Here is a 24,155-nt window from a genome sequence, read left to right as displayed (position 1 = left end):
CAAAAAAATTGATTAGAACGAGCTGGATGACTGACGTAAAGGTTTGCGAATGAAGAGATGGCTAACATGCAAAGCCCCGCCTATTCCAGAGGATCGGGCCAATCAGAGAACTGGATTCGACGGGAGTGGGCGGTGCGTCTTTTTCCCGAGAAAAAAGGTAACAGGTTGCAGTTCCAACAGCAACGTAATGAACTTGTTTCTGCGGTCGTTTGCGAAGGAGTTGCTTTTCCACACGCCTTTTGTGTGGCCTTTGATGGATGTCTGGGAAGATATCTAAGGAATCTTCGGCGACGAGACGAAACAAAGCATAAGAAGAGAAACAGAGGAGATACTTTGAAGAAAAAAAAGGTAAGTTTCGGTTGGAACTGGATCTTCTCGAAGCGCCAGACGGCTCCACCAGTCAGTGTGACTTCCCGACAGTTATGCGCTTTAGCACGGATTTTATCTGGCTTGTTCCTTCTTTAGACGAATACAGTAGATTTACAACGATGCTACGTTTTTACTTATTTACAAGTTCAACTTGTTAGCTATTGGGAAAAAAAAGTAAACTGAAGTAGCCTTTTGATCACTATTAATTCTGTGAAGTGAAACAATCAACCTTGAACGGTTAAGTTGAAGCTGAAAGAGTGATTATAACCGTATAAATGTAAAAGATTCCGTTTTTTAAAATGAAAGGAGTGTGAATATTCACTGTATTTGTACACATACGAGGAGTATGGAAAAAAAACAAACACACACCTGCACACCTGTGCTTTTAGATGAGCGGTTCTAAAAGTTAGGGTCGGGGTCACACCGGGGGGTCACAACTCAACAAGTGTGGGGTCCTAAGAATTTCAGAAAGTGGCAAGTAAATCTAGAAATGCTAAAATAAATTGTGAAATAAACAACATGAGTAAAAACAATGAATTGGCTCTTGATGCTGCATGTAGGTTTGTTATACTGCTGTTTAATCAAATGTTCACACAGCTACTTCTACCTATTTAAACAATAGATTGTGTTTCTGCTCTCCATTTTATGGTCGACATAAAATGGTAAAAACTTCAATTACTTAAAGGTTCCTTTAATTACACTAAACTACCTATGTTCTGAAAAAGCAATAAAAAATAAAATATCATAGTTACTGGGAAACTACATTGCATACTTATTCAGCCAATGATTTATGTGACAATATATCATTATATATGTCAATATATCATTCAATGGAACCCGTACAATGTTGTGTATGGGTTAAAAGACAGTTAAAAAAATTAAAAGACAGTTTCACACAGTCAGTTTTACAATGGCCAACTTTTACAACACTATAAAATAATAAAATCAAAATCCTGTCAGAAAAAAGTTTTCAACTTATTTTTATTCTATCCTAAAGAACATCTGTGACAAAGTTCAAGTGGCTTTACGGTTCTATATTGGTTTTATTTAACAGTACTGACTGCTGTATTTTATATTTTATATCATTAAATGAAGCTAGATTTAAAATGCAAATCTGAATTAAATTTAGACATTCAAGATGGGTAAATCCAGATTGGGCTAATCAAAATGTTTGATTTTGTTATTCTATGGTATTTTAAAAAGATTTTTTTTTTTTGATTGTTTTTTTTATTATTCATTTTTAAAAGTAGTTGCTTTTAATCCCATTTTATTACATTAAGGTAAAAATACTATAGTAAAACCACCTGAAAACAGTCAGAGATTTTCCTTAGGATACTGAATTAGATGGTCAGAAAACAAATGACTTCAATATTTTGTATTTTCATGCAATTGGCTTCTGTGTCTTTAATACAGCTTGAATGAAAGAATGAATGGCGAGTGTATAATGGACTGGTGATTTATTGTCATTTTATCCCTAAATGAAACCAAAATATAACTAAAATCGCATAAAAAGTTATATAAGTAGTGTAATTTAGTAGACGTTTTGGAGGATGTGAAAAAGACATTGAGATTTACTAATGGCATTTGGACTTCATTGCTTTACATTTAATTTAATTTACATAAATCTTGTCTACAAGTTATACTTGAGTATAGTACTGATAAATGTCGCCCATGGGCGTATGAACCTGTGAAGAAGCCCGGTCTTGTTTTAGCCAGTCATGAGTGCAGGTGTTAAACTGATTTAGCAGGAAGGCTTATATTCCCAGCTAGTATTTCTCTGATATTTTGTGGGCTGACAGTTTTAAAAGTTAGGTACTCTGAGTTTTCCATGAGGTGGAAATGCTAACCGATATGAGCTGTTATTGTGCAGTTGCAGTTTATCTGGTTTTACAGTCATTAATTAAAACACCAGTCACTGTCTGCTCCTCTGTAATAGAAAAGAGAGCTCAGATGAAACTGATGCAGTAAATCTCAGCAGATTATACTTTTGAAGTACGGAAGGGCTCACGAATTGGTGTCACACATTTCACTGAAAAAGCTTCTGATCCTGGCAAGATCCTGACACATCTTTTAATCCACACCTATGTTGGCACAAATCAAACTGGTCTAACATGACAAGCAGTAGATGCGTCTAAAAATCCCACAAATCAGCCTCTTGGTACAGAGGCACAAGTGTCAGGAATGTGAGGGAAGGGAGGGCCATACTTGTGAGCTTCTAATATGGTGTCATTTGTGTACTGTGTGGCAACACTGAAGTCAGGCTTTGTCATGCCAATGAACTACTTTGGATGTGAAAAGAGGAATAAATGGACATTTGTGTGTGTGTGTGTGTGTGTGTGTGTGAAAGAGGAGTAGTAACTAGTTTGGAGAGAGGACAAGGGTTTGGTTTTATGTCAAGGGTGTAATTGAGAAGAAGAATATTCCTCTGCAGTAAGTGGATAACCGTTCACTAGGAGCAGAGAGGGAGTTCTGTTACTTTTAACCAGTCATTGACGTTTCAAGTCATTAATATTTCGCTCAGAAGAAAAAGGAAAATCACTTAGAGAAAGTTTATCTTTTATTTTGGCAGTTTTTCACTCGTTACAGTGAAAGACTGTATTGGCTGTCTTGCACCTCTCTTTTTATGGTATGTGACCTGCTTTGCTCATTCCCCATACACATTTCTCGAAGTCCTGGTAATGGAGCGATGAAATCACAGAAAGTGAGGAAAGAAGGCAGAAGGTGAATTGCAAATGATATTGCCATTGCAATATTTACCAATATAATTGACATCGCAGGATTTTCTCAGTTTCTCAGCCTTAGCAAACACGATCTTAAGTTATTGAGAAATTTCTCAACATAAAAACATAAGAATTCAGAACAAAACATGTGTTCATTAATATCGGTTTTAGTTTTAATCAGAACATTGTAGTAGCTTTTTTCCTAGTTTGTGGTGGATCAACCCGTTTAAGATTTCCAGATAAAATTTTGGATCAAGACTAAATATATTGCTGTTAGAAAACCAGTGACTGCAGCACAATAAAAAGCGTTTTTGCGTTTAAAGCTGTTGGAATTAAGAGTGTTAATTTACTGCACTTTAAAGCTACTCAGTTGACCAGCGTTATCGTGGCATTCATTTAGTTATCTTTGATAAATCAGACTGATCTTATGTGTTGATGAAATGCCTAATACTTAATGACTCAACTTGGCATCGGGACAAAAAAAATCTTGATCAGACAGGAGTAATCCCTACTCTACTCTGATTATTAAAAACTAATCAATAAAATTGGTGGGGGTTCAGTCGCATATGTTTGCCTTTATGACCTTTTACATGGTACAAATTAACACTTCAGTATGATAGTTCATAGATTTTTTTCTGCTCCAAATATTGTTGAGTTGGATGTCGACAAATCACCTTGATAATAAAACTTTGGCACAATTAACATGTACAAAAATATGACAGACTGATAAGAGAAAAATGAAAATGATAGATCAGAGGAGTGATGCTTTGACTGTATGCTTCAGCATCATTCAACACTCTGGGTCTCTCCTCTTGTTGACAGTCTTCCCCTTATTCTATTTTCCTTTCCCTCCTAATAGCAGGGTGGCTCCAATTCAATTTACTGTATGAAAATTAAATTAGCGATCAGAGGCAGAGATCATGTCAGCATAACTGCAGGATAATGACTTGTAAGCGCTGAGCAAGCTGACCTGAAAACGTATACCTGTGTTTTATGGGATCTTTAGTGTTATTGGTCAGTGATGGAGGATAAATGGAAATAGAAACAGACTGATGTTTATATCTTATTGCATTAAAGTTAAGTTTTTCAGTAATAGCTAAACAGACCTGGAATCTCTGCAAGAATGGACATAAATTTATATTTCTACTAAATGGTACTATGTTTACTTTTGTTCTGATCTTGCTTTAAAATGTGAATTACCAAAAAGAAGTACATCTTTAAACTTATAAAAAAAATAAAATGAATGGAAATATTAAAGCATCAACCAGCCTTTTATTGGCCAATATACAGTACAGACCAAAAGTTTGGACACACCTTTTAATTCAATGAGTTTCCTTTATTTTCATGACTATTGACATTGTAGATTCACACTGAAGGCATCAAAACTATGAATAACACATGTGGAAATATGCACTAAACATAAAAGTGTAAAACAACTGAAAATGCCCCTTATATTCTAGTTTCTTCAAAGTAGCAACCTTTTGCTGTGATTACTGCTTTGCTCACACTCTGCATTTTCTTGATGAGCTTCAAGAGGTCGTCACCTGAAATGGTTTTCACTTCATAGGTCAACCTGCCCTGTCAGGTTAATAAGTGGGATTTCTCGCCTTTTAAATAGTCATGAAAATAAAGAAAACCCATTGAATTAGAAAGGTGTATCCAAACTTTTGGTCTGTACTGTATCTTTCTATTTCTTTCAAGTCTGAACGACCCATTTAACATTTAAGAAGATTTTAAATGTTAAATCTTCATTCTGTCTGTAACACACATAAAAATGATTAATTTCTACAAATGAATGTAACAAACATTGACAGAAGAAGGAAAAATGTTGCAGATTCTATAATAAGGGTAGTAAGAAACAACGAAGATTATCTTCCTTTATTCATCAAAATGTACGTTCTTCATCTAAATCTTATTTTCTCAGAACAAAGTATATCAAAGAACATGCTACATTTGGATTCATTTACAGATCCAAAAATTGTTTGACTTCCCAGTATTGATGCATTCAGTGAGCAGGTGAAAAAACCTTTGTAAGATATGATGATATCATCATATCACCACTGATGATATGATGATGCACATATTTTTCCCACAAAGGAAAAAAATGTGCGCACACATCTTAAATAAGCAGGAGGAGCATTTAGCAGGATGAATTAGGAAAAATGTTCCAAAGAAACATAAAAGAACAGAGAAATGATACAAGGTTGTCTAGGAAGGTTAAACTTTTTAAAACTAAAGAAAAAAATACGACAATTATAGGACTTTTTTTGTTTTGTTCAGTGAGCAGGTGAAAAAACCTTTGTAAGAACCTTTGTAAGATATGATGGTATCATCATATCACCTCTGATGATATGATACCATCATATCACCTCTGATGATATGATACCATCATATCACCTCTGATGATATGATGATGCACATATTTTTCCCCACATAGGAAAAAAAATGTGCGCACACATCTTAAAATCTTAAATAAGCAGGAGGAGCATTTAGCAGGATGACTTAGCAAAAATGTTCCAAAGAAACAAAAGAACAGAGAAATGATACGAGGTTGTCTAATGTGGTCAAACTTTTTAAAACTTTGAAAAGGAAAAAAACAAATACGACAATTAAAGGACTTTTTTTGTTTTGTTCAGTGAGCAGGTGAAAAAACCTTTGTAAGATATGATGATACCCACAAAGGAAAAAAACCTTTGTGTTTGACCTGCAGGTCAGTGGTCAGAGCCGATCTAGGAAATGTATAGTTGACTTCAGTTACCCCTCAGTTGATTGGTCCATAACTAACCATTATGTTTGGTTCAGATGCGTTATGAAATAATTAATGGTGTTTCTCCAAAAGTCATCTTGTCGTAATATTTAAAGCTAAGAAGCTGGATTAAAAGGTTGATGATTATTCAGCAAGCAGTGATCAATTGTTTCCTAAATTTCTTTTAAAACTAAATAAAACTTTCAAAGTGGAGTTTGGGGATAGAGAAGTTATTGAAGGCAGCATTTTGAAATTAGACCAGAGAGGGAAGGGTCTGAAGGGGGGCAGTTCTTTGCATTCTCAAAATCGCTGTCCTTGTTTTCCGCCCTACATCAGACAGACAATGGCATGAGTTGCCCTGGCATCATCCCCATCCCCATGAACTGGATTTCATTTTTCCTCTGACACATATAAAGTGAAACTCATGGAAAAGGCACAATGGATCAAATATTTAGACAGTAAAAACAACTTCAGCTCCAACTCCATGTTCCTCACTTGCGGATGGCTTGTCACCATCAGCGTGTGACTGATTGAATGTCGCATGAAGCGCTTTGGAGTTCTATGGACTTCATAAAGCGCTACACAAATAAAGGCCATTTACCATTTTCCACATTCCTGTAAGTCAATACTACTTCCGTGAACATATGCTATTCTTTATGTTTTACATAATTCGTGTGTGAAACGATGTCAAACAGGTATGCCTGGGTTCTGTGCAAGTCTCACTAGGTCACAGACTTCATGCATGACTTCACATATTTCTTTTGACACAACGCTTCCTCCGGTTTGGACGCTGGGAAAACTGCACAAACTGCACCATCCTGACAATTGTATCCACCTACAGATAATTCCCATGCATCTCTAATATCCTTGAAACCTGTTTGTGTCATCTTTAATGACAGCACAAGTGCTATCTTCACGTTCTTCCTCTTTTATTTGTTGGTATTGCGCAAAAAGCAAGAGCTCACCCTATTGGCTAGCTTTTACATTTTCTTGAAGTGGATTAAAGCATTCTTTGTAAGAAAAAAACCCCCAAAGGGTCTCCTAAACAGGATATCCTTTGTTTAGTGGTTGAATTGATGTTTCAGTGCGAAGCAGGGTTGCGTTTTTGATGCTTGCTTTTACAGTCAGTCCCTCTGTGTGAATAGAAGGGAGGGTTGCTCACTCACTGTATCAGCTTGGCTGGATTTTATTGCATGAAGCGCTGATAAGAGAAGAAAAGTTGGCTGTTTTCTGTCTTTCAACTCACCCTCCCTCTCTTTTTCCCTGCCCACTTTCTGTTTCTCAGCCCCTGAGATATGAAGTGGGATGGAAGGAGCATGGCAGCTAGGTTAGGAGGGAGTGTTTTGGTTTCGCAGTCACAATTATTAACCGTAGCTTTGTAATGTTGTATCTTGTATTGTTACATAACACAGGGCATTATTATGAGACAATACCTGGAATGCTTAATTCACTACTTTTAGTGAGTAGAACTGAAAAGCATTGCCAGGCATTATTAGTGTGTTGAGTTGAACCAGTCAAATACGGCACCTGTCTGCCTTCTGGCTGTTCAGGGTTAGAAAAGGAATTCACTCTGACATGAGCCACAGAAACTTCCTAAAGTTTTTGTGTTGCTCCTCTCGAAGGGAGCGTCATGTCTGGGTGTGTGCTTTCAGGTTAATGACTAATAGGGAGCAACAGGAACAAAGTTCACACAGACAGTCAAGGATCAGAAACTGTCTGTAAATCTCTCCCACTCATTCGTACCTGCTTTATACCAGGAGAAGTAAATATGTGTTCATTTTATAACAAGTTTTATTTTGTAGTTAAGAGTTCTGGGATTTTAAATTGTCTCTGGAGTTTTTAAGCAGCTGAAAGTATTCAGAATGGAATCAGCGATATGAAAGTAAAACTTTATCATGCCATTTTGTGTTAAGATGTTGAGGTGGAGAGTCTGCAAGAGGGTCACGGCTTCAGCTCAGTCTACTTGGCTAGAAGTCTATCTCTGCCTCTCAAAGACAAACATGTTTCTGAAAGATAAAGCTTACCCATCGTCAAATTGGTTACTCTACTAAACCAGTTACAGTAACTTAAAAAAGTATTAGAACTCCTTGAACTCTACAGCCACAAACTATCATGTTTTTATGTGACAGACTTTAACAAACTAAGACACATAAGGATTCAGAGTTCCTTATATATTTAACCTGAACGGTTTCATTTGGAGGTATTTTGGGATTTGTCTCAATCAGATGTAGCTCAAGCTCAGCCAGATTGGATGCAGTGTGTTCTCTAGTTTTACCACAGAATTTGAATTCAATTTAGGTCTAAGCTTTGACTGGGCCATTCTAACACATAAATGTCATTTGATTTATACCACTCTATTGTAGCTTTGGCTGTTTTAGTGTTGCTGTCCTGCTGGAATGTGAACCTTCACCCCAGGCTCAAATATTCTCAAGCCTTTTAACAGTTTTTTTTGTCATTATTGGTCCATATTTATCTCCATTCATCAACTCTGATTAGCTTCCATATCCCTGTCAAAGACAAGCAACCCTGGAGCATGATGCTGCCTCCTGCATGTGTCACTGTGAAGATGCTGTCTTTACTTTGTTGTGCATTATTGGTCTTCCTACACTCACTAAAATGTTCAGCCTTATGTGAAAACCATCTATCTTTCTGCTTCTCCTTCACGGTTATGTGCTACTTTGTGTTGGTCTGCCATATAAAATTGTAATTCAATGCACTGAAACTTATGTGACGAGTTGTCAAAATGTTCATGGGGTATTAATACTTTTACAAGGCTCTAGAGTGCACAGTAATGCTGTCATTAAAATTTCAAACGATACAGCTTTTAATTGTAGTTTTTCTACTATGAAACAAACAAAAAATATATACAACGAAACAAAAAGTACTTTAATTGTCGTATTTGTTTTTTCTTTTCTTTTAGTTTAAAAAAGTTTGACCTTCAACAACCTCGTATCATTTCTCTGTTCTTTTATGTTTCTTTGGAACAGTTTTGCTCATTCATCCTGCTAAATGCTCCTCCTGCTTATTTAAGATGTGTGTGCACATTTTTTTCCTTTGTGGAGAAAAATATGTGCATCATCATTTCATCAGATGTTGAATTTCTCAGACAGTGTACAGTTCATCCACAAACTATGCAAACTGTTAACTTTGCTATCCATGTAAAAAACTTTTTGATAAAAAAAGTTGATAAAAAATCTTATCACCCTGGCATATTTAAATCAGAAAGCTGGAATCTAATGTGGATCACAGCATTTGCATCATGATCTTTTTTTTTCCTTTTAACTTGAACTATTCCTGTGGTTTGTGAATCAGTTCATTTATAACTTGAACTGTTCATTTTGAGTGAATGTCAAATAATTCACTTTTCAGATGTCGGCTAAACTACTAAATTGGTGTGCATTTGGAAAAATGTATGTATGTATACTGTGAACAAAAATAAGTTGTTTCCAATCTCATTCAGTCTGTCTGTACAATCAAAGATGTTGTAAAATGTAATGGTTGGGGTCATGTTTAGAATATTTTTTAAAATAACAATAATAAAAGCTGTAAACCAGTTTGAACATATCTGATATCCCATCACTTTTCTCATTGGGTTTAAATATTGTGTTCAAAAAACAAGCTCTTTTCATAATTTGTATAATTTTGTTTTAATGTAAGAAAACTAAAAAGTCAAATCAAGTGCTTTAAGTTTATGTTGCTTTGTTTCTGACTTTCTGTTTGAGCTGTGGAAGAAAACTGGTCCCCTTTATTATCTAAACTACGTATTTTAAATGATTGGCTGAAATTATAAAATTATTTCCTCACATGCTTTTTCATAATTACAAGGATTATTTAACTTGGGATTACATAAAAAAATAAACATGGTCTTCCATAGACAGTAGCTGATGGTTCCTCTAAAAAACGTGTCTCTGTTGAATTTTACCCAACAACCTCCATTCGTCTAGATATGGTTTGCGTTTCCGCTTTTTGTGCTTTCCTACAGTAAAAGGTCATCTGCAGTATTTTTCTGGGCCTAACTACAGTATGACATCAGCCTCAGTGTTTACAAAGCACTATTGTTTACCAGTAAACATGCACTTTGTTATCATTAGTTCAGGTTAAGATCTCTGGTGGAGATTGCCCTTAAATAATTTTAGCAACGCGAATGTTACTGCTTTATAGTCAGCAGTTGAAAAATATGCTTTATGTGAAGAAGCATTGATCTGTTTCTTTTGTAGAACTTTGACCTACTAAGGCTGATTTTCTCTTCAAGAACTGTATAAAATATCACAACATAATTCTGAATACTTTTCTCATATTATTCCTTCAATAAACAGTTATGAATTATTTAGAGATGATATCTGAGAGGGGTTGATGTGACATGCTTTTTTCTATTAATAATGATAAAGTGATTAGAATTCAAATTTTAATCCTATATTAGCAAATAGCATTATGAGGACCTCTGTTTCTTTTATATTCTAAAATGCAGAATCAAATTTTCCACAACAAAGTTGGAAATATGAATGGATGAAACAGAGCACCTGTTTGTGGGCAGATCAAGCTAAGTTATTGTGGATTTCTTTTCCATGTCCACCCTCTTACATTTTTTTTTTTTGCAAACGAATCTGATTTTTCTTCCTTTTCTTTGTTGTAGTATGACCACACGGTCTTTTGGCAGAAGGCACCCGGCGGACTACGACGCCCAGGTCCACGTCAACAACCTCGGTGACTCTGGAGAAGAGCTACCCAAGCTGAGGCCCAAACCTCAGAGCACCTCCAAATATGGCGTAGCGGTCAGAGTGCAGGGCATCGCCGGGCAGCCGTATGTGGTCCTGAAGGATGGACAGAGGGGAGACTCGTACGGGGTCCAGCTCAGGACCGACTACTCCTCTAGCTACGGCAGCCTTCCCCGGAGGAAAGAGAAGGCAGAGGTTCAAGCAGAGAGGAGCGATGCTGGGGGAGTGGGAGGCCAGCTGGGACTGCTCCGCCGGGTTCAGTCTCACGGCTCACTGCTAGACAAGGATGGAGGTGGCAGTAGTGAGGATTTTCAGCTGTCTAGACCCCCTGGGGATGGGAAGTCTGGGAGTTATGGGAATTTGGATGGAGGGATTGGAGTAAGGAGAGGCAGAGAGGAGGTGTGGGGTACCAGTGACAGAGGAAGGGTTGCAGAAAGCACTTTGTCAGATCGTTCTCACCATATAGGGTCTAACAGGTCATTGGAATCAGTTAGGAACAATGACTCGTACCCTGACTCTCGCCAACAGGCTAACGGGCCTCCCCCCTATCAGAGACAGACCCCTGTCAACAGACTGGTTACCAGATATGATGGTGTAGCACCTGGAAACCAACAGAGAGGACTTGCCCCTACTCAACAGCATCCCAGAGCTACGTCTCCTCTCCTCCACCCCAAACCTTATATCTCGCCTCCATCCTCAGCTCACAGCAGCTTGGGACATGGCCAGACTTTGGGCTCCAGAGTCGCTGGACTCTCAGCTAATCTATGGACCTCGGAGGAACCCCGACATGTGGATCGGACTGAGTCGCAGGTAAGAACCCAGCTGTGTTCTGGTTGGGCACCACAGCAGGCTCTTCTGTGAGCTATAAACAAAACAAAGCATGAAACATTGCAAGAGTAGTTTTCTGGTCTATGTCTTAAGGTGACCCCTGACCTTTTGCTGGACCAGGTTCAGAGTGCTGAGATAAGTTTTGAGGAGGACCAGGTGATGAAGACTGTGTACAACATCCTGAGACAGGGGTACAGACCTCCGCATACCTTTAGATTACATTAGACTGAGCTGATCAGAGTGTTGAAGTTAACTTGTCCCTTTTTACGTTCCTTAGTTCTTCTGAGAGTGATGATGTCATCAGACACAAAGTCAGGAGTATTTTTCTGAATTTTCAGAGCATAATGGTTTGTTCTTCCTGAAGCAACACTATTTTTTTTAGGAATTATCCCTCCTAGTGTTCAATGCAGGAACACTTACAGTTCTGTCTCCTTTACTCTTTCTCTGGGCAGCCTAAGGAAAGCCCTCGGGAGGAGTGGATAAGAGAAAAAAGGGAGTTGGAGACAAAGGTGGCTCAACTGCAGACTGCCCTGCACGAAGAAAGGAGGGTAAGTGGAACAGAGAGAAAAATGTGAAAAGGTTTTGGAGATTTCTTGTGACCTTCAGGCACAAGGTAAGACTCGTCCTGGTTCTTCCTGCTTTCTTTCAACAAAACCCAAGTTGGAATATTCTCAGTTCAATACAACTTCAGTCTGATGTTTTCATACATCAGGCATGTTAGGTTGTTCATTAATTTGACATATTTAATTCTGTATTTGATACACTCTGCATTTAGGGTGGACCTATGATACAACATAGAACAATAGGTATTTTTTAGGATTTATTGATGATTTACTTTACACCACTCATATGTACTGACAGGAAAGCATACAAATGAGTGTATATATTTATACTTGCAGAGAAATTGCACATTTTTTTGCACTTTATTTAGGCAGAATGTTTGATGACAGTTCTTGACAGAGCGGTTCAGTTCTATTAAACTGCTTGGTATTTTTGCAAAAACTTGGCTTTTAAGTTCACATGTCCAACATATAATTGAGTTCAGGGTCAGACAAACGTTCAACTATCTGTTGATAGTTTGTCTAAAATGCCACCATCAGACAAGTGGAAATTGGTTATGAATGTCAAGAAATGCCGCTGCTGAAGCCAGTTTAACATCAACATGAACTGAATTCAAGAAAAAGGCCACATTTAAGTCATGACTGAATTTTATAGCTGTTCACATGAACAAGCTACATGTCCTCTGTTGAAAAGTTTCAGTCAGACAAGAGAGAGATTGAGCTTTTTGTATCACCTTCCTTGAAAAATAGTTTTTGATGAATGTAAACATCTGATCAGATCTGGACCAATTTTCTTATGGTTCCGTAAAGGTATGCTGGACTTTGTGAGGATTTACAGTAGTTTTTGCATTTTGGATTACATAAAGAGTTTTTCATTAAGGGTTTGGCATTCATAGAGCAACTTGGCTGTAATTATATAGCTCACTTCCAGTCTAACACTCGTTTTAAGCTGCCTGGTCATGAGAAGCGGGTTCGCCTAATATTTAGTTTGCCTGAGAAGAGGAAAGAGTTTCCGGTTTTCTTCAGCTGTTTAACTAATCTAACCAGAAGGGCTAATGGGGTTCTGTGGGAGGGTGTTTCAGATTAATCCTTAGATTAATCCTTAAAGCCTTCAGGCTTTGTCAGAGATGTACACAAATACTCACAAAAAAATCCATCTTCTATAATGACTCATTATACATTGGTTTAAAGTAGCTTACAAATCCTAAGTTCAAATAGCTGTTAAGAACTTGAGCTCTTATGCATATTGATTATTGGGTAAAAGCAAACCTGCTGAAGCGTTTCCTAAAAGCGAGTTGTTTATTCAGCCAGCACCGCCTGACGCCTCGTGTTTCAGCGCTCTTATTTATTTATCGCGTCTGCTTGTGTGAAGGACTCGGCCAGCAATTCTGACCCCGTTCTGAAAGCCGAGCTCGAGTCGTGTCTGGATGAAAATCTGCAGCTCCAGGAGATTCTGGACCGGAAGGCGAAGGAGCTGAATGAAACACAATCAGAGTGAGGATACAGAAACACACACACACACGCCCACACACACACTCACATGAGGGCTTATTGCCACTGGTTGGGTCATGACTCAAACAGTTTAATGAAACAAGGCGTTATTGTTGCTTATTTGCACCACATACAAAACAGTTTGTTCTTTCTATTAAAAGAATCATTTGCAGATATAAGTCGGGTTTCGTTTTTGTTGCAGGCTGACTCAGCTCCGCATGGAAAGAGAGAAAGCAGAAAGTCGGGTGAGAGAGATGGAGGACCACCTGGCAGAGCTTCAAGATGAGCTACGAAGAGAAAACGGCAGCAAGACGGTACAACATTGTCCTTCAGGGGGATTCTTTTACTAAAAGCCCTGTCTGTACTCACTGTACCTTTACTGTTTATAGGACCTGATGTCTAGTCAAGCACAGCTGATGGAGCTCTCCCAGCTGAAGCACAAGCTAGAGGAGACACTCAGACAACGAGAGAGGGAGCTCACTGCTCTGAAAGGCGCTCTGAAGGAAGAGGTGGCATCACATGACAGAGAGATCGAGGTGCTGCGAGAGCAGTACAGCGCTGACATGGAGAAACTGCGCAGCAGCATGGAGCAGGTGTCCCAGGTGTGCAGAGCAGATAGCAGCCACTTAGACATGAAGCCAAAATGTTGAGAGTAACCCTGAGTGGCGACAAACTGGCTAAATGACCACAAGGGTCTTGAGGTCAACAATAGTGTGTATGCACAAGTGCTTTGCAAAAGGATTCACCACCTGGAAGTTTCCTACATTTTGTCCTGTTAAAATACAAAACTTCAGTGGATTTTATTTGGACTTTATTAGGGGCAGAAAGTAGGACATCGTTTTTCAGTGGAAGGAAAGTTTTACATGAAATTTGTTTGGCCAGTAAAAGTTGGAAAAGTGTGCCCCTCTTTGTTGTCATGCACATAAATGTACCCTGTAACAAGTTGTGTCTAAAAGTTATATAATTTGTATTCTCAAACCTCAGAGGTTTGTTAGAGAACATTATTGAACAAACGGCTTGATGAAGACCAAAGAACACATGGACACGTCTGGAAGATTGTCCTACTAAGTATTGACTCCTTGGGGTTAAATGTGAATACACTTCCTATTTATTTATATTTGTAAGAGAATTTTAAAACCATGCTGTATTTTCAGTGCACTTCACAATCATTCACTTCCTGGTTTATCATTATTATTTATGACAAAATCTGAAGTTTTGGGTGTATGTGATCTTTTACAAGGCACTGTGTCTGTTCTTTAACCTCTGAGCAAATGTCATTTTTAGCTAGAACATCTACGGATAGTCTAGAGCTAATAGCCATTTAACAACAACTTTATTAGATTTTAAGGTTAATGAAGGATGGAGATAACAGCTGCCTGACCATGGTCTAAGTGTTTTTTTAGAACATGCATTAAATCATCAAATAATTTGAGCCTGAAAAAGTGATTGACGTGGCATACATTTATATTTATGTTTTTTTGCATCTGAGTGATGTAACATATTAAACTAGACTGAGCTTCACTATCGTTAAGGCCAAGGACTCACTTAACTTTGTCAATACCGACATTATTTGATATGGTTCAAAAAGTGGTTAGTTTGGTTTTATGTAATTCTGCTGTTCATCTGAGTTTAAACAGAAAAATGTTGAGCATCACATTCAATCTGTTCTTGCTTCTTCTGCCCTCTGCTAAAGTCTCACGCTGGGATCGAGGCCGAGCGGCTGCGCGTGAACTCGTCCGTCCGCACCTTGCAGCAGCAGCTGGAGGATTGCAGAGACGAGAGCAACCACTGGATGGAGCAGTTTCACTCCACCAGGGACGAGCTTCGAAGCACCAAACAAGAGTGAGTCATGCCAAGAGTACAGATGGTTCGCAAGGTTTCTCTACGGGACTCTTCACCTGCACATGGATTTTCCATGCTTCTTTTCGCTTTTGTTTCTATTAATGTGTTTCTGTTTTTTTTTCCTTTCTCATTCTTCCTGGTCACTGCTTCTTCCTCTCTTTGTCAGAGAGCTGCCCAGCAACCCTGAAACACAGTGAGGGTCACATATTTCACAGCGTTTATGTGTTGACATGTGGAAGTTTAGATTTGGCTAACTGTGCTAACAGCTTTCTCACCATTGTGTTAAGACTATCCACACACAGGTCATTCATTCATGATGCTTTGCCTTAACCACAGGGTCCAAGATGACCAAATACAAATTATAGATCATAATTATTCTAGTACAAGTGGGGTTATGATTATTTCCTAAAGTTATTTATTAAAATCTGTGACTTGCTGTGTTAGCAGAAACATTAAAACACAGGAGTGGTGTGGATAGTCTGTGTTTAGTCAAAACATAATGTGTTCCTGTGAATATATCTCTGTGATGCAATAACTCAAGCTGCAGCATTTATTTGCTCATTAACCCATTCAATCCAGCAGCTTCTGATGAGGTGATTAAATGGTTCTTAAAATAGCAGAACACGGTGCGATGTTTTGTGATTGGTTGCTTTTGAACATTTTTCAGGCTTCTGCAAATCCGTCTGGAGAAAGAGGAATCTGAGGATGAGCTGAAGGAGCTTAAGGAGAGAATGAGCACAGTGAAGCAGCAGGCAGCAGACTCCAGCCAGTCAGAAGCTCTCAACCAGGTGCAGTAAATTTACTGGCATTACTCCAGGGTTCCTGGGAGCTCTTAAAGAGCTTTTTCTGTTTAAAATGTTCAATTTTAGAAGACAGGGTCCAAACAAAGCCCAATTTTAAAACAGGGTCCTTATGAAGTCTGGAAAACTTGAAAACTATGTTGTTTGATTTGAGTATGTATTTTCTTCCTTCCCTTCTTTTCTCCATTTTTTGTCTCCTTATTTGTGTAGCTTCTTTCTTGACGGTCTTCTTTCTGTCTTTTCATCCTTCCCCCCATCACTTCCTTCCTTGCCTAGTCGTTCTTTTCTCAGGTCTTTCTTCCATCACTTTGTTCTTCTGTTTTTCCATCCTTCAGATCTTTCTATAAAAGTCTTACCTCCTGTTCTTGTGTCACACTTTCCCTTGTACTTGACTTTACTTATGTCCTTTTTTCCTTTCACCACTGCAGTCTCTGTTTTTACAGATTCCATATTTAAAGCATCAGAAGTTTAGAAATGCCTCATGCAAATACATAGTGAATTTTTACGTTTTAATTTTCAAATGGGCCTAAACGAAACAGAGAACTCTAATTCCACATAAAATTCAAAGTTCTTCATTCTTTCTTCTTAAACAATCATTGCTGTTGGCTGTATTATCATTCCACCCTAAAAAAGAAAGAACAGTTCAAATGCATCATCAAAAACACAAAATTAAACTGACACTCCTGCCTATGTTTGGTATATGTAAGTCATCAGTCTTATGATGACCTGTACAGGAAGTGTAATCATCAGACTGTATAAACTGAATGTTTCCAGGAGCTCCAGCGGTGCAGCGCTGATCTACACAAGACCAGGTTAGAGCTGGAGAAGCAGAGGACTGAGTATGACAAGAAGGTCATGGAAACCATTTCCCTGAAAAAGTCTCACCAGAGCCAGGAGGCAGAGCTAAAGTATGAGATCGACAGGCTGAAGGACCAGTTACAGAGGACCAAAGATGACTGTGTAAAGGCACAAGAGAAAAATAAACAGGCCAGTTCACTCTCATCATAAAATTATACTACGATATTAAGATTTGCACTTGAAAAACATCTCATTTTCTTTTTTTTTCCCCTCCTCCAAATAGCTCCCAAGTCCAGTAACCATTTCGGAGCTGGAGCAGAAGCTCAGTGAGGCTCAAAGAGAAGCCAGCCAGCTTAAAGTGAAACTCTCTACAACCGAGGAAGAACTGGAAACTGCTAGAACAGGTCTCAGTAAAGCTGAGATGGACGTTAACTCCCTCCGAGATGCTCAGAAGGATCAGGAGGCGGCTAACACCCGCCTCAAAGAGAAACTCTCTCGATTAGAGGTGAAGCTGAAACATTATCCTATTCAGAGACGCTCTAAAACCATCAGACATAAAAGAATAACTGATCTGCTTTGTGATTTACTCAGGCTCAGCTGCAGAGCAACGCCAGCGAGAGCTCTGAGGCGGAGCTCGCCCTGCACTCCGAGGTCAGAAGCCTCCGATCCGAGCTGGATGAGGGGAAGAGAAAAGCTTCCAGACTGAGCCAGGAACACCGTGAACTCAGCCTGCGTCTGGAGGACACAGAGAGGGACAGAGAGATGCTCAAGCAGACAATCACCCAGCTGGAGGACAGCAAACGGCAGCAGGAGAAAACCATGGAGAAACTCAACAAAGAAGTAAGAGAAGCTGATTTCACAGTTCATCCTCGCTTCTTAGAAGGAAATGGTTCAATAAGTTCAGTCCATTTATATGTATTTCTCACACTTCGCTTTCTCTCTCTCTCTCTCTCAGTACGAGTCTCTGAATGTGACCTCAAAAGAAGGGATCCAGGCTCTGAAGGCTCAGCTGGAGGAGCAGAGAGAGCGAACACGGAAGGAGGTGCAGGACGCACAGCGTCATGGAAACGATACAAAATCCGAGCTGGATCGAAACCAACAAAGCTTAAGGAGACTGGAGGAAGAAGTATGAAGCTGTTCAAATTATTTTCATTTATAAACGTTTTAATGATCAAGTTGTCTTTGTTGGGGAGGAATGGCTTACATACAGTAACATTTGTGTAATTTAGAATATCATTTAAATATTAAGTTATTTCAGTAATTTTGTTCAAAAAAATAAAATGCATCATAAAGATTCATTGCACAGAGTGGTGTTGTTCCAGGGGTCAAGCGCATCATTGGTATACTGGACAGTTGAGTGGAAGGAGAAATGCAGTGTGGCACTTGCTGTGAATCTATGAGTTGCACTTTTTAAACTGCATTTTTCAAACAAGTGAATTTATGCAGTAACTAATTCATAAGAAAACGCAATATAACACATGGGTATTTTCTCTGTTTAACTAGATGTTGCGACAGAAGAAGGAGCTTCAACTTGCATGCGAAGAGAGGGACAACCACCAGCTGGACAAGGAGCTCCTCACCAACAGACTGCGCCACCTAGAGGGAGAGGTAGAGACCAGCAAAAACAGCCTTAATGAGAAAACGCGCGAGATTCGCATCCTCGAGGTATGATGCTCACTTTTAGTGTCTGTTCTAGAACAATAATACAGAAACTGGATACTGTTGGGTGACAATGTTTTGTAGAGAGCTTGTTGATGTCTTCTTCTGTCCACCAGGACAAGCTGAAGCGTGTGGAGTTGGAGCTGGAGGAGGAGAAAAGCTCAGTGGAGATGCTGACGGACCGAGTGTCCAGGAGCAGAGACCAGATCGACCAGCTCCGCTCTGAGCTCATGCAGGAGAGATCCTCCAAACAGGACCTGGAGCTGGACAAGAACGCCATGGAGAGACACGTATGTCCACCTGCTTTAGCAATGAAGAGTAATACAGTACATTGAGATAGTAGTCATGCCACTTGAACGTTTTCACATTTGTTACAAACTTTAGTGTATGTTATGAGACATACCAGCACAAATGGAAGAAAAATGATGCATAGTTTAAGCATTAAAAGTCTGAAATGGTGGATGTGCATTCGTGTTCAGCCACCTTTAATTTGAGACGCCTAAATAAAATCTTTGTCACCAAAGGAATTAGTAAACACAATCCATCTCTGTGTGATTTTAATCAAGTATGAATCTAACTGTTTAGTGAGCAAACATCTTCATGAAGACCAAGGACCAGGGAGAAAGCTGTGGAGAAGCTTAAAGCAGGGTTAGATTATAAAATAATATCTCAAGCTTTGAACGTCACACAGAACTCAGTTCAATCCTTGATTTAAAATTAGAGTATAGTACCACTGCAAACCTGCAAAGATATTGTTGTACTCCTACTATGACAAACTGGGCATTAATCAGATAGAAGGCCAAGAGATGACTCTGGAGGAGCTGCAGAGATCCTTTCAAAAATCTGTTTTTTATGGAAGAGTAGCAAGAAGAAAGACAACACTTGTCTAGTTTGGACTTGGCAACAAACTCAGTAATTGTTAAAGTCCACCAGGACAAGCATTGCAAACTAGCTAGGGTTATAAAAGTTATAGTGTTCAGTATTTGTTTATACATAATACTTGTCCCCATTCAAATAAGCAAGAAAGAGAGTAGAAAATAAATGCATGTGATTTTTGTGTGTCTGCAGCTGAAGGAGCTGAGGAACCGTGTGGCCGAGATGGAGGGTCAGTCTCGCTCGTCAGCGGGAGTTTCTCAGCTGGAAAACAAGATCCAGGAGCTGGAGGACCGCCTGCGAGCTGAGGAGAGGTAAGCACAACATGCAGAGAAAAATGTGCCTTTTTCTTGTTTAAAAAACAAGCAACAGACACTAATCCAAGAGAAAGGCAAGTGTGAGAAGTTGGTTAGTTTTTATTTACAGTGTTTTTTTTCTCTACCATAAAGAGAGAAGAACACCATGTTGTCATCACAACGTCGCCTGGAGAGGAAGCTGAAAGAGCTCAACATGACGCTGGATGAGGAGAGACAAACGCACACCGAACAGAGAGATCAGGTATAATTACGGTGATGAAATCGGTGTTTGACACACTGGAGCACACTGCATCAGATTTAAGACTTAACGCGTGTTGCAGCTTACCCTGAGGGTGAAGGCCCTGAAGCGGCAGGTGGACGAGGGAGAGACGGAGCTGGAGAGGATTGAGACTCTGAGGAGGAAAGCCCAGAGAGACATGGAGGAGCAAACGGAGCTGAAGGACGCTCTGCAGGCCAGAGTCACCGCTCTGGAAACGGAGCTCAAGTACGTTTTTCTTTTTGGGTTTGTTACACACTTTGTACAGCTGAGATCATCATAACCGTTTTTCTGAGTCACTAACAGAAGAACAGTGTCTCCTCCTTCTCTTTACGTCACGAGACGAATAAAACCGCTCGTAAAGATGACACCATGATTAGTGAAAGCAGATCGCTCAGCTGTGACGTGTAGACTGAGGAGGAGGCTTACACAACCTCCTTGGAATGCCATATTTTCTGTATTAGGCTAAAGTTGTACATTACTCATTTACTACAGGCAAAGTTACTTCACAAACATGCTGGCGAAAAAACAGAGTGACATGTTGTTACTTTAACCAGCCAGTGGAGGGAGCTCTGCTCTCCAGAATGCCTTTGACCAAGTAAAAGAACCCTTCATAATGTTTTAAGCTGAACATTTAAAAATCAGCCATTGCTGTCTGTGTCTGACAGGAGGAAAACTCAAGCATCGATGAGGCCGGCTCTGGATTCGTCCGCCCTCAGCTCAGACGACGACGACGACGACAGCCTGTACGACCCGTCCACCATCACCTCGTTCCTCACCGAGAGCAACCTCCAGACCAGCTCCTGCTAAGGATCAACTTCTGGGTTAGAACAGAACAAGAGGTTCTGCTGAGAACTATAAATAAAGGGGAGGCTTGTGTAGACTGGAGGAAAAGCTAGAAGGTAATGGTAAACACAGCAGACAATGAGGGCAGGCAGCGAGGACCTTAACGACTCATTGTAGAGCTGAACATGGGGACTAATTTTTCCACACCAGCATGAATGTAAGGAAACAAAACATTCCCACCATTTAAAGGAATTTCCCCCTCTGTCTCTTGCACACAATACATGACCCGACAAAGTACTGCTGAAGCAGACTTTACTGCACTTTTTGGAACAAATTTAATGTGTCGGATCATTTCAGAGCTGCTTCACTTTGAGTAGCTCAGCTATTTTTTTTTTTCTTTCTTTACTACCACTAAAAAGTTTTTCTGTAACAGTTTCCAGTGCAGATGTCATCAGGTCAAACCTGGCTAAATTATATAGACGTTACCACAGAAGCAGTGGATCAAACAACCATAAGCTGTCATAGTTTACATTTGAAAAAGAGGCCGACCGTCAGACTGTAGAGATTGTTCGTCTGAAGCTTCACAACAGCTTGCAAAAGCTTTCAGCAGCTGCAGAGATCGTTGTCCATGAGGAAGTCATGAGATTCCTGTGCTGTGATCACCTAAAGAAAAACCACAACAGATTATTTGAACAAAACAATATAATATAATAAAGCAGAAAAGGACCAAATGTGTCTTACTAATGTTGATTATTAGTTTATTATTTTGAGTTTGAGTTTGAACAAAGAGTATGGAATAAAGACCCATTAAATGAATAGTTTTCATGTGTTTTTTGAGTATGAAAATGCTTAGTTTTCCAGACTTAAATCCTTCTTCTATTTTCTGAAGGTCAAAACACCTAATGAGTTAGTAGATTTTTCATTGATTCAAATTTGATTTTTCACATCACATTTTGGGTTTACAGATTTGTCTGTGAGTCTTTCAGTGTTTAATTTGCTGATTGAATGCCTTCAGGATCCATAAAAACCAACATTTTAGGATCAGATTGAGCTGGACTTATACTTTTTAAACTGGGTCTTAAAACAAAGCGATAGACTACATTTTTTTTATACAAGCAGAATAAAGGGGCCAAAGCTCACTTCCATCACGTTTGGATAATCTGCATTTAGTGTAGCGTACTTCAGTCCTTTTTTTACAAGTGGATTTATTGTAGTTAAGATGCCTTAGAAGGCAGTGAAGTCGGCCTGTAACACACTATGAAGATTTTTGTTTCATGATTTGTTCTCAAATGTCCAGAATGTCATAAAGCTCTGGGCCAAAAAAAAAAACCCCAGAAATTTGAGTCTTTGGAATTTTTATCACATCTTTTTTTTTTTTTTTTTTTCGCTGTTCTGCTCTTTAAGAAGAAAGACTGGGTATAACACACCTGTATGATCTGGCCAGCCAGTCAGCTGCTTTACAGACATGGCACTTGTGACTTGTAAAGGAGCTTTAAAACTGTGTGCCTGTGGACTGTCCGTCAGTTTCCACTTCCTCTTTAGAAATATTTTGACAAAGCCAAACATAGGTTCTTTGTAACACCATAGGAACGACATGATCGGGAATTGTTGCCATTTTAAAGTCGTAATTTTTTTAAAACCTGAGTTTGCTGATACCTGTAACTGCACCTTGCCTTTCTTGTTTTCTCAGCTTTTCTTCATAGTAGTTCACTCGGCATCATAAACGAGGTGGTACCAGTCGAAGAGCTGAATGACTTTCCACTCAAACAGCTATAATCATTCGGTCACTTTGTAGGGATTCGTCAGTAATACTTGTGATTGTGACGCACGAGGCCACAGCAGAGGAGTTTATGTACACTTCTTTCCTATTAACCTAATCAAATATAATAAATTTATAAAATCACATTTGAATGAGCTGCTGCATTTTGTTCACTGAGACAAGTAACATATTGTTTGTATAAATGCTTTGCAATGAACAATGCCTGTTATTTTAGAGTAGTTAGGAATAAGAATTTACTCCACATTTCTATTTTAATCTGCACAAAATATTGATAACCTAATCCCTAGCAGAATTTTGTGGAGCAACAAAAATACTGCCTGGTGTTATATTGTACTGTTGTATAATCGTGTAAATGTGTAAGAATTGCCCTGCAGTCGTTTAGGTTGAACCCACCTGGTGCGTCTTTGCTTGCTGCCCTCGAGACGGTTTGCAGCTCAAAGTGCAGCAGGTTGATATGCTGTTGGAAACGACTTTCATTGGAGTGAAATCTAATTAAAGTATTTTTTTCTCTTGCAATAGAAAATAAAGGCCAAAACATTCTTCTGCCAGGTATTTATAAAGATGGCCTAATTACTATGCATTTCTTTGTATTAAGTCAGTGAAACTTGTATTTACTGTCAATTTATTACAATGCCTTTCAATTATAAAAAAAATAAATAAATCAATGTTTATGGTTTTTTTTTATTGTTATTATTATTATTATTTTGTTTACACTTTTAAGTGATTGGCTTTACATAAATAAAATAAAATGTAATGTTTATATTTGCATTTTCGGTTCATGTGGAAAACGGTACTGAATGATTTGTTCTGTGCAGAAGAATTAAACAATTCTAGTTTGTACTGTAATTAGCTGTAAACATTTTCCACTTACTGTACTTTACAAAATAGATATTTTAGTTTTCTTTTATCTGTCTAGCTACAATAAATATGTTATGTTAAATTAACACATTCTCTTTTGTTTCAGAGCACACACACAAACATTCAGACCTTTTCTCTTTTTTTTTTTTTTCTCAAACAATAACTCGCTGCCAGCTACAATACGATTGACCTTTGGAAAGTTTAGCTTCATGTTTCAGCAAACTTCTCAGGAAGACGGATGACTTCTGCGAAAGAGATTATAGCCAGAGTGTCAACAAAAGTCTCCAGAAAGACTTGTCAGGACTACTTCAGTTTGTCACATTGCTTTGTGCAAAAGCCAAAAACTACTGCAGCAACTTATCATATGATAAAAACATAAAGGAAACATTAAGCCTTTAGGGGATTGAAGTGAAGCATGACGACACTGGAAAGAGATCTGCTCTCTTTTTAGAAGACCCAGATAATGAAACAGATCATGTTTGTGTTTTGACAGCATTTTTTGTTGTTTTAAGCACAACGTTCATAAATGACTCTGTTGCACACAAACCCAGGGCTGCAAACAAGAGCATTCATTTGTCAATAAGATTCAAAATCACACAATTAAATGAATCTCAATGAGCAATAAACTAACATCCTTCAGAATCCAACAGCGAATAGTAGAGAAATTATAATTAACAAAATTGATGATATAAATACAAGACTATATTGATAAGAAGATATTTAAGACGGGTATTGTTCTTGTTCAGCACCTACACCT

At 38.7% G+C, this 24,155-nt stretch overlaps 1 protein-coding gene across 1 annotated transcript; it reads left to right on the top strand.

Annotated features, from left to right (window-relative positions):
- The first annotated feature begins 167 nt into the window (after positions 1-167).
- Positions 168-23,484, top strand: cgn (cingulin). The gene is made up of 20 exons (XM_014472544.2): positions 168-348; positions 10,469-11,360; positions 11,472-11,569; positions 11,656-11,725; positions 11,831-11,926; positions 13,311-13,432; positions 13,632-13,743; positions 13,819-14,031; positions 15,123-15,271; positions 15,939-16,059; positions 16,846-17,058; positions 17,153-17,374; positions 17,461-17,709; positions 17,825-17,995; positions 18,373-18,534; positions 18,645-18,818; positions 19,597-19,715; positions 19,851-19,959; positions 20,039-20,202; positions 20,643-23,484. Exons 2-20 carry the CDS (start codon positions 10,470-10,472, stop codon positions 20,782-20,784), a joined length of 3,597 nt encoding a protein of 1,198 aa, XP_014328030.1. The 5' UTR covers positions 168-348; position 10,469; the 3' UTR covers positions 20,785-23,484.
- The last annotated feature ends 671 nt before the right edge of the window (positions 23,485-24,155 follow it).

Source organism: Xiphophorus maculatus, chromosome 3, assembly GCF_002775205.1.
Source record: "Xiphophorus maculatus strain JP 163 A chromosome 3, X_maculatus-5.0-male, whole genome shotgun sequence".
NCBI classification, from domain to species: domain Eukaryota; kingdom Metazoa; phylum Chordata; class Actinopteri; order Cyprinodontiformes; family Poeciliidae; genus Xiphophorus; species Xiphophorus maculatus.
The sequence above is the reverse complement of the archived record's forward strand: the minus strand, read 5'-3'. Positions and strand labels throughout refer to the sequence as shown.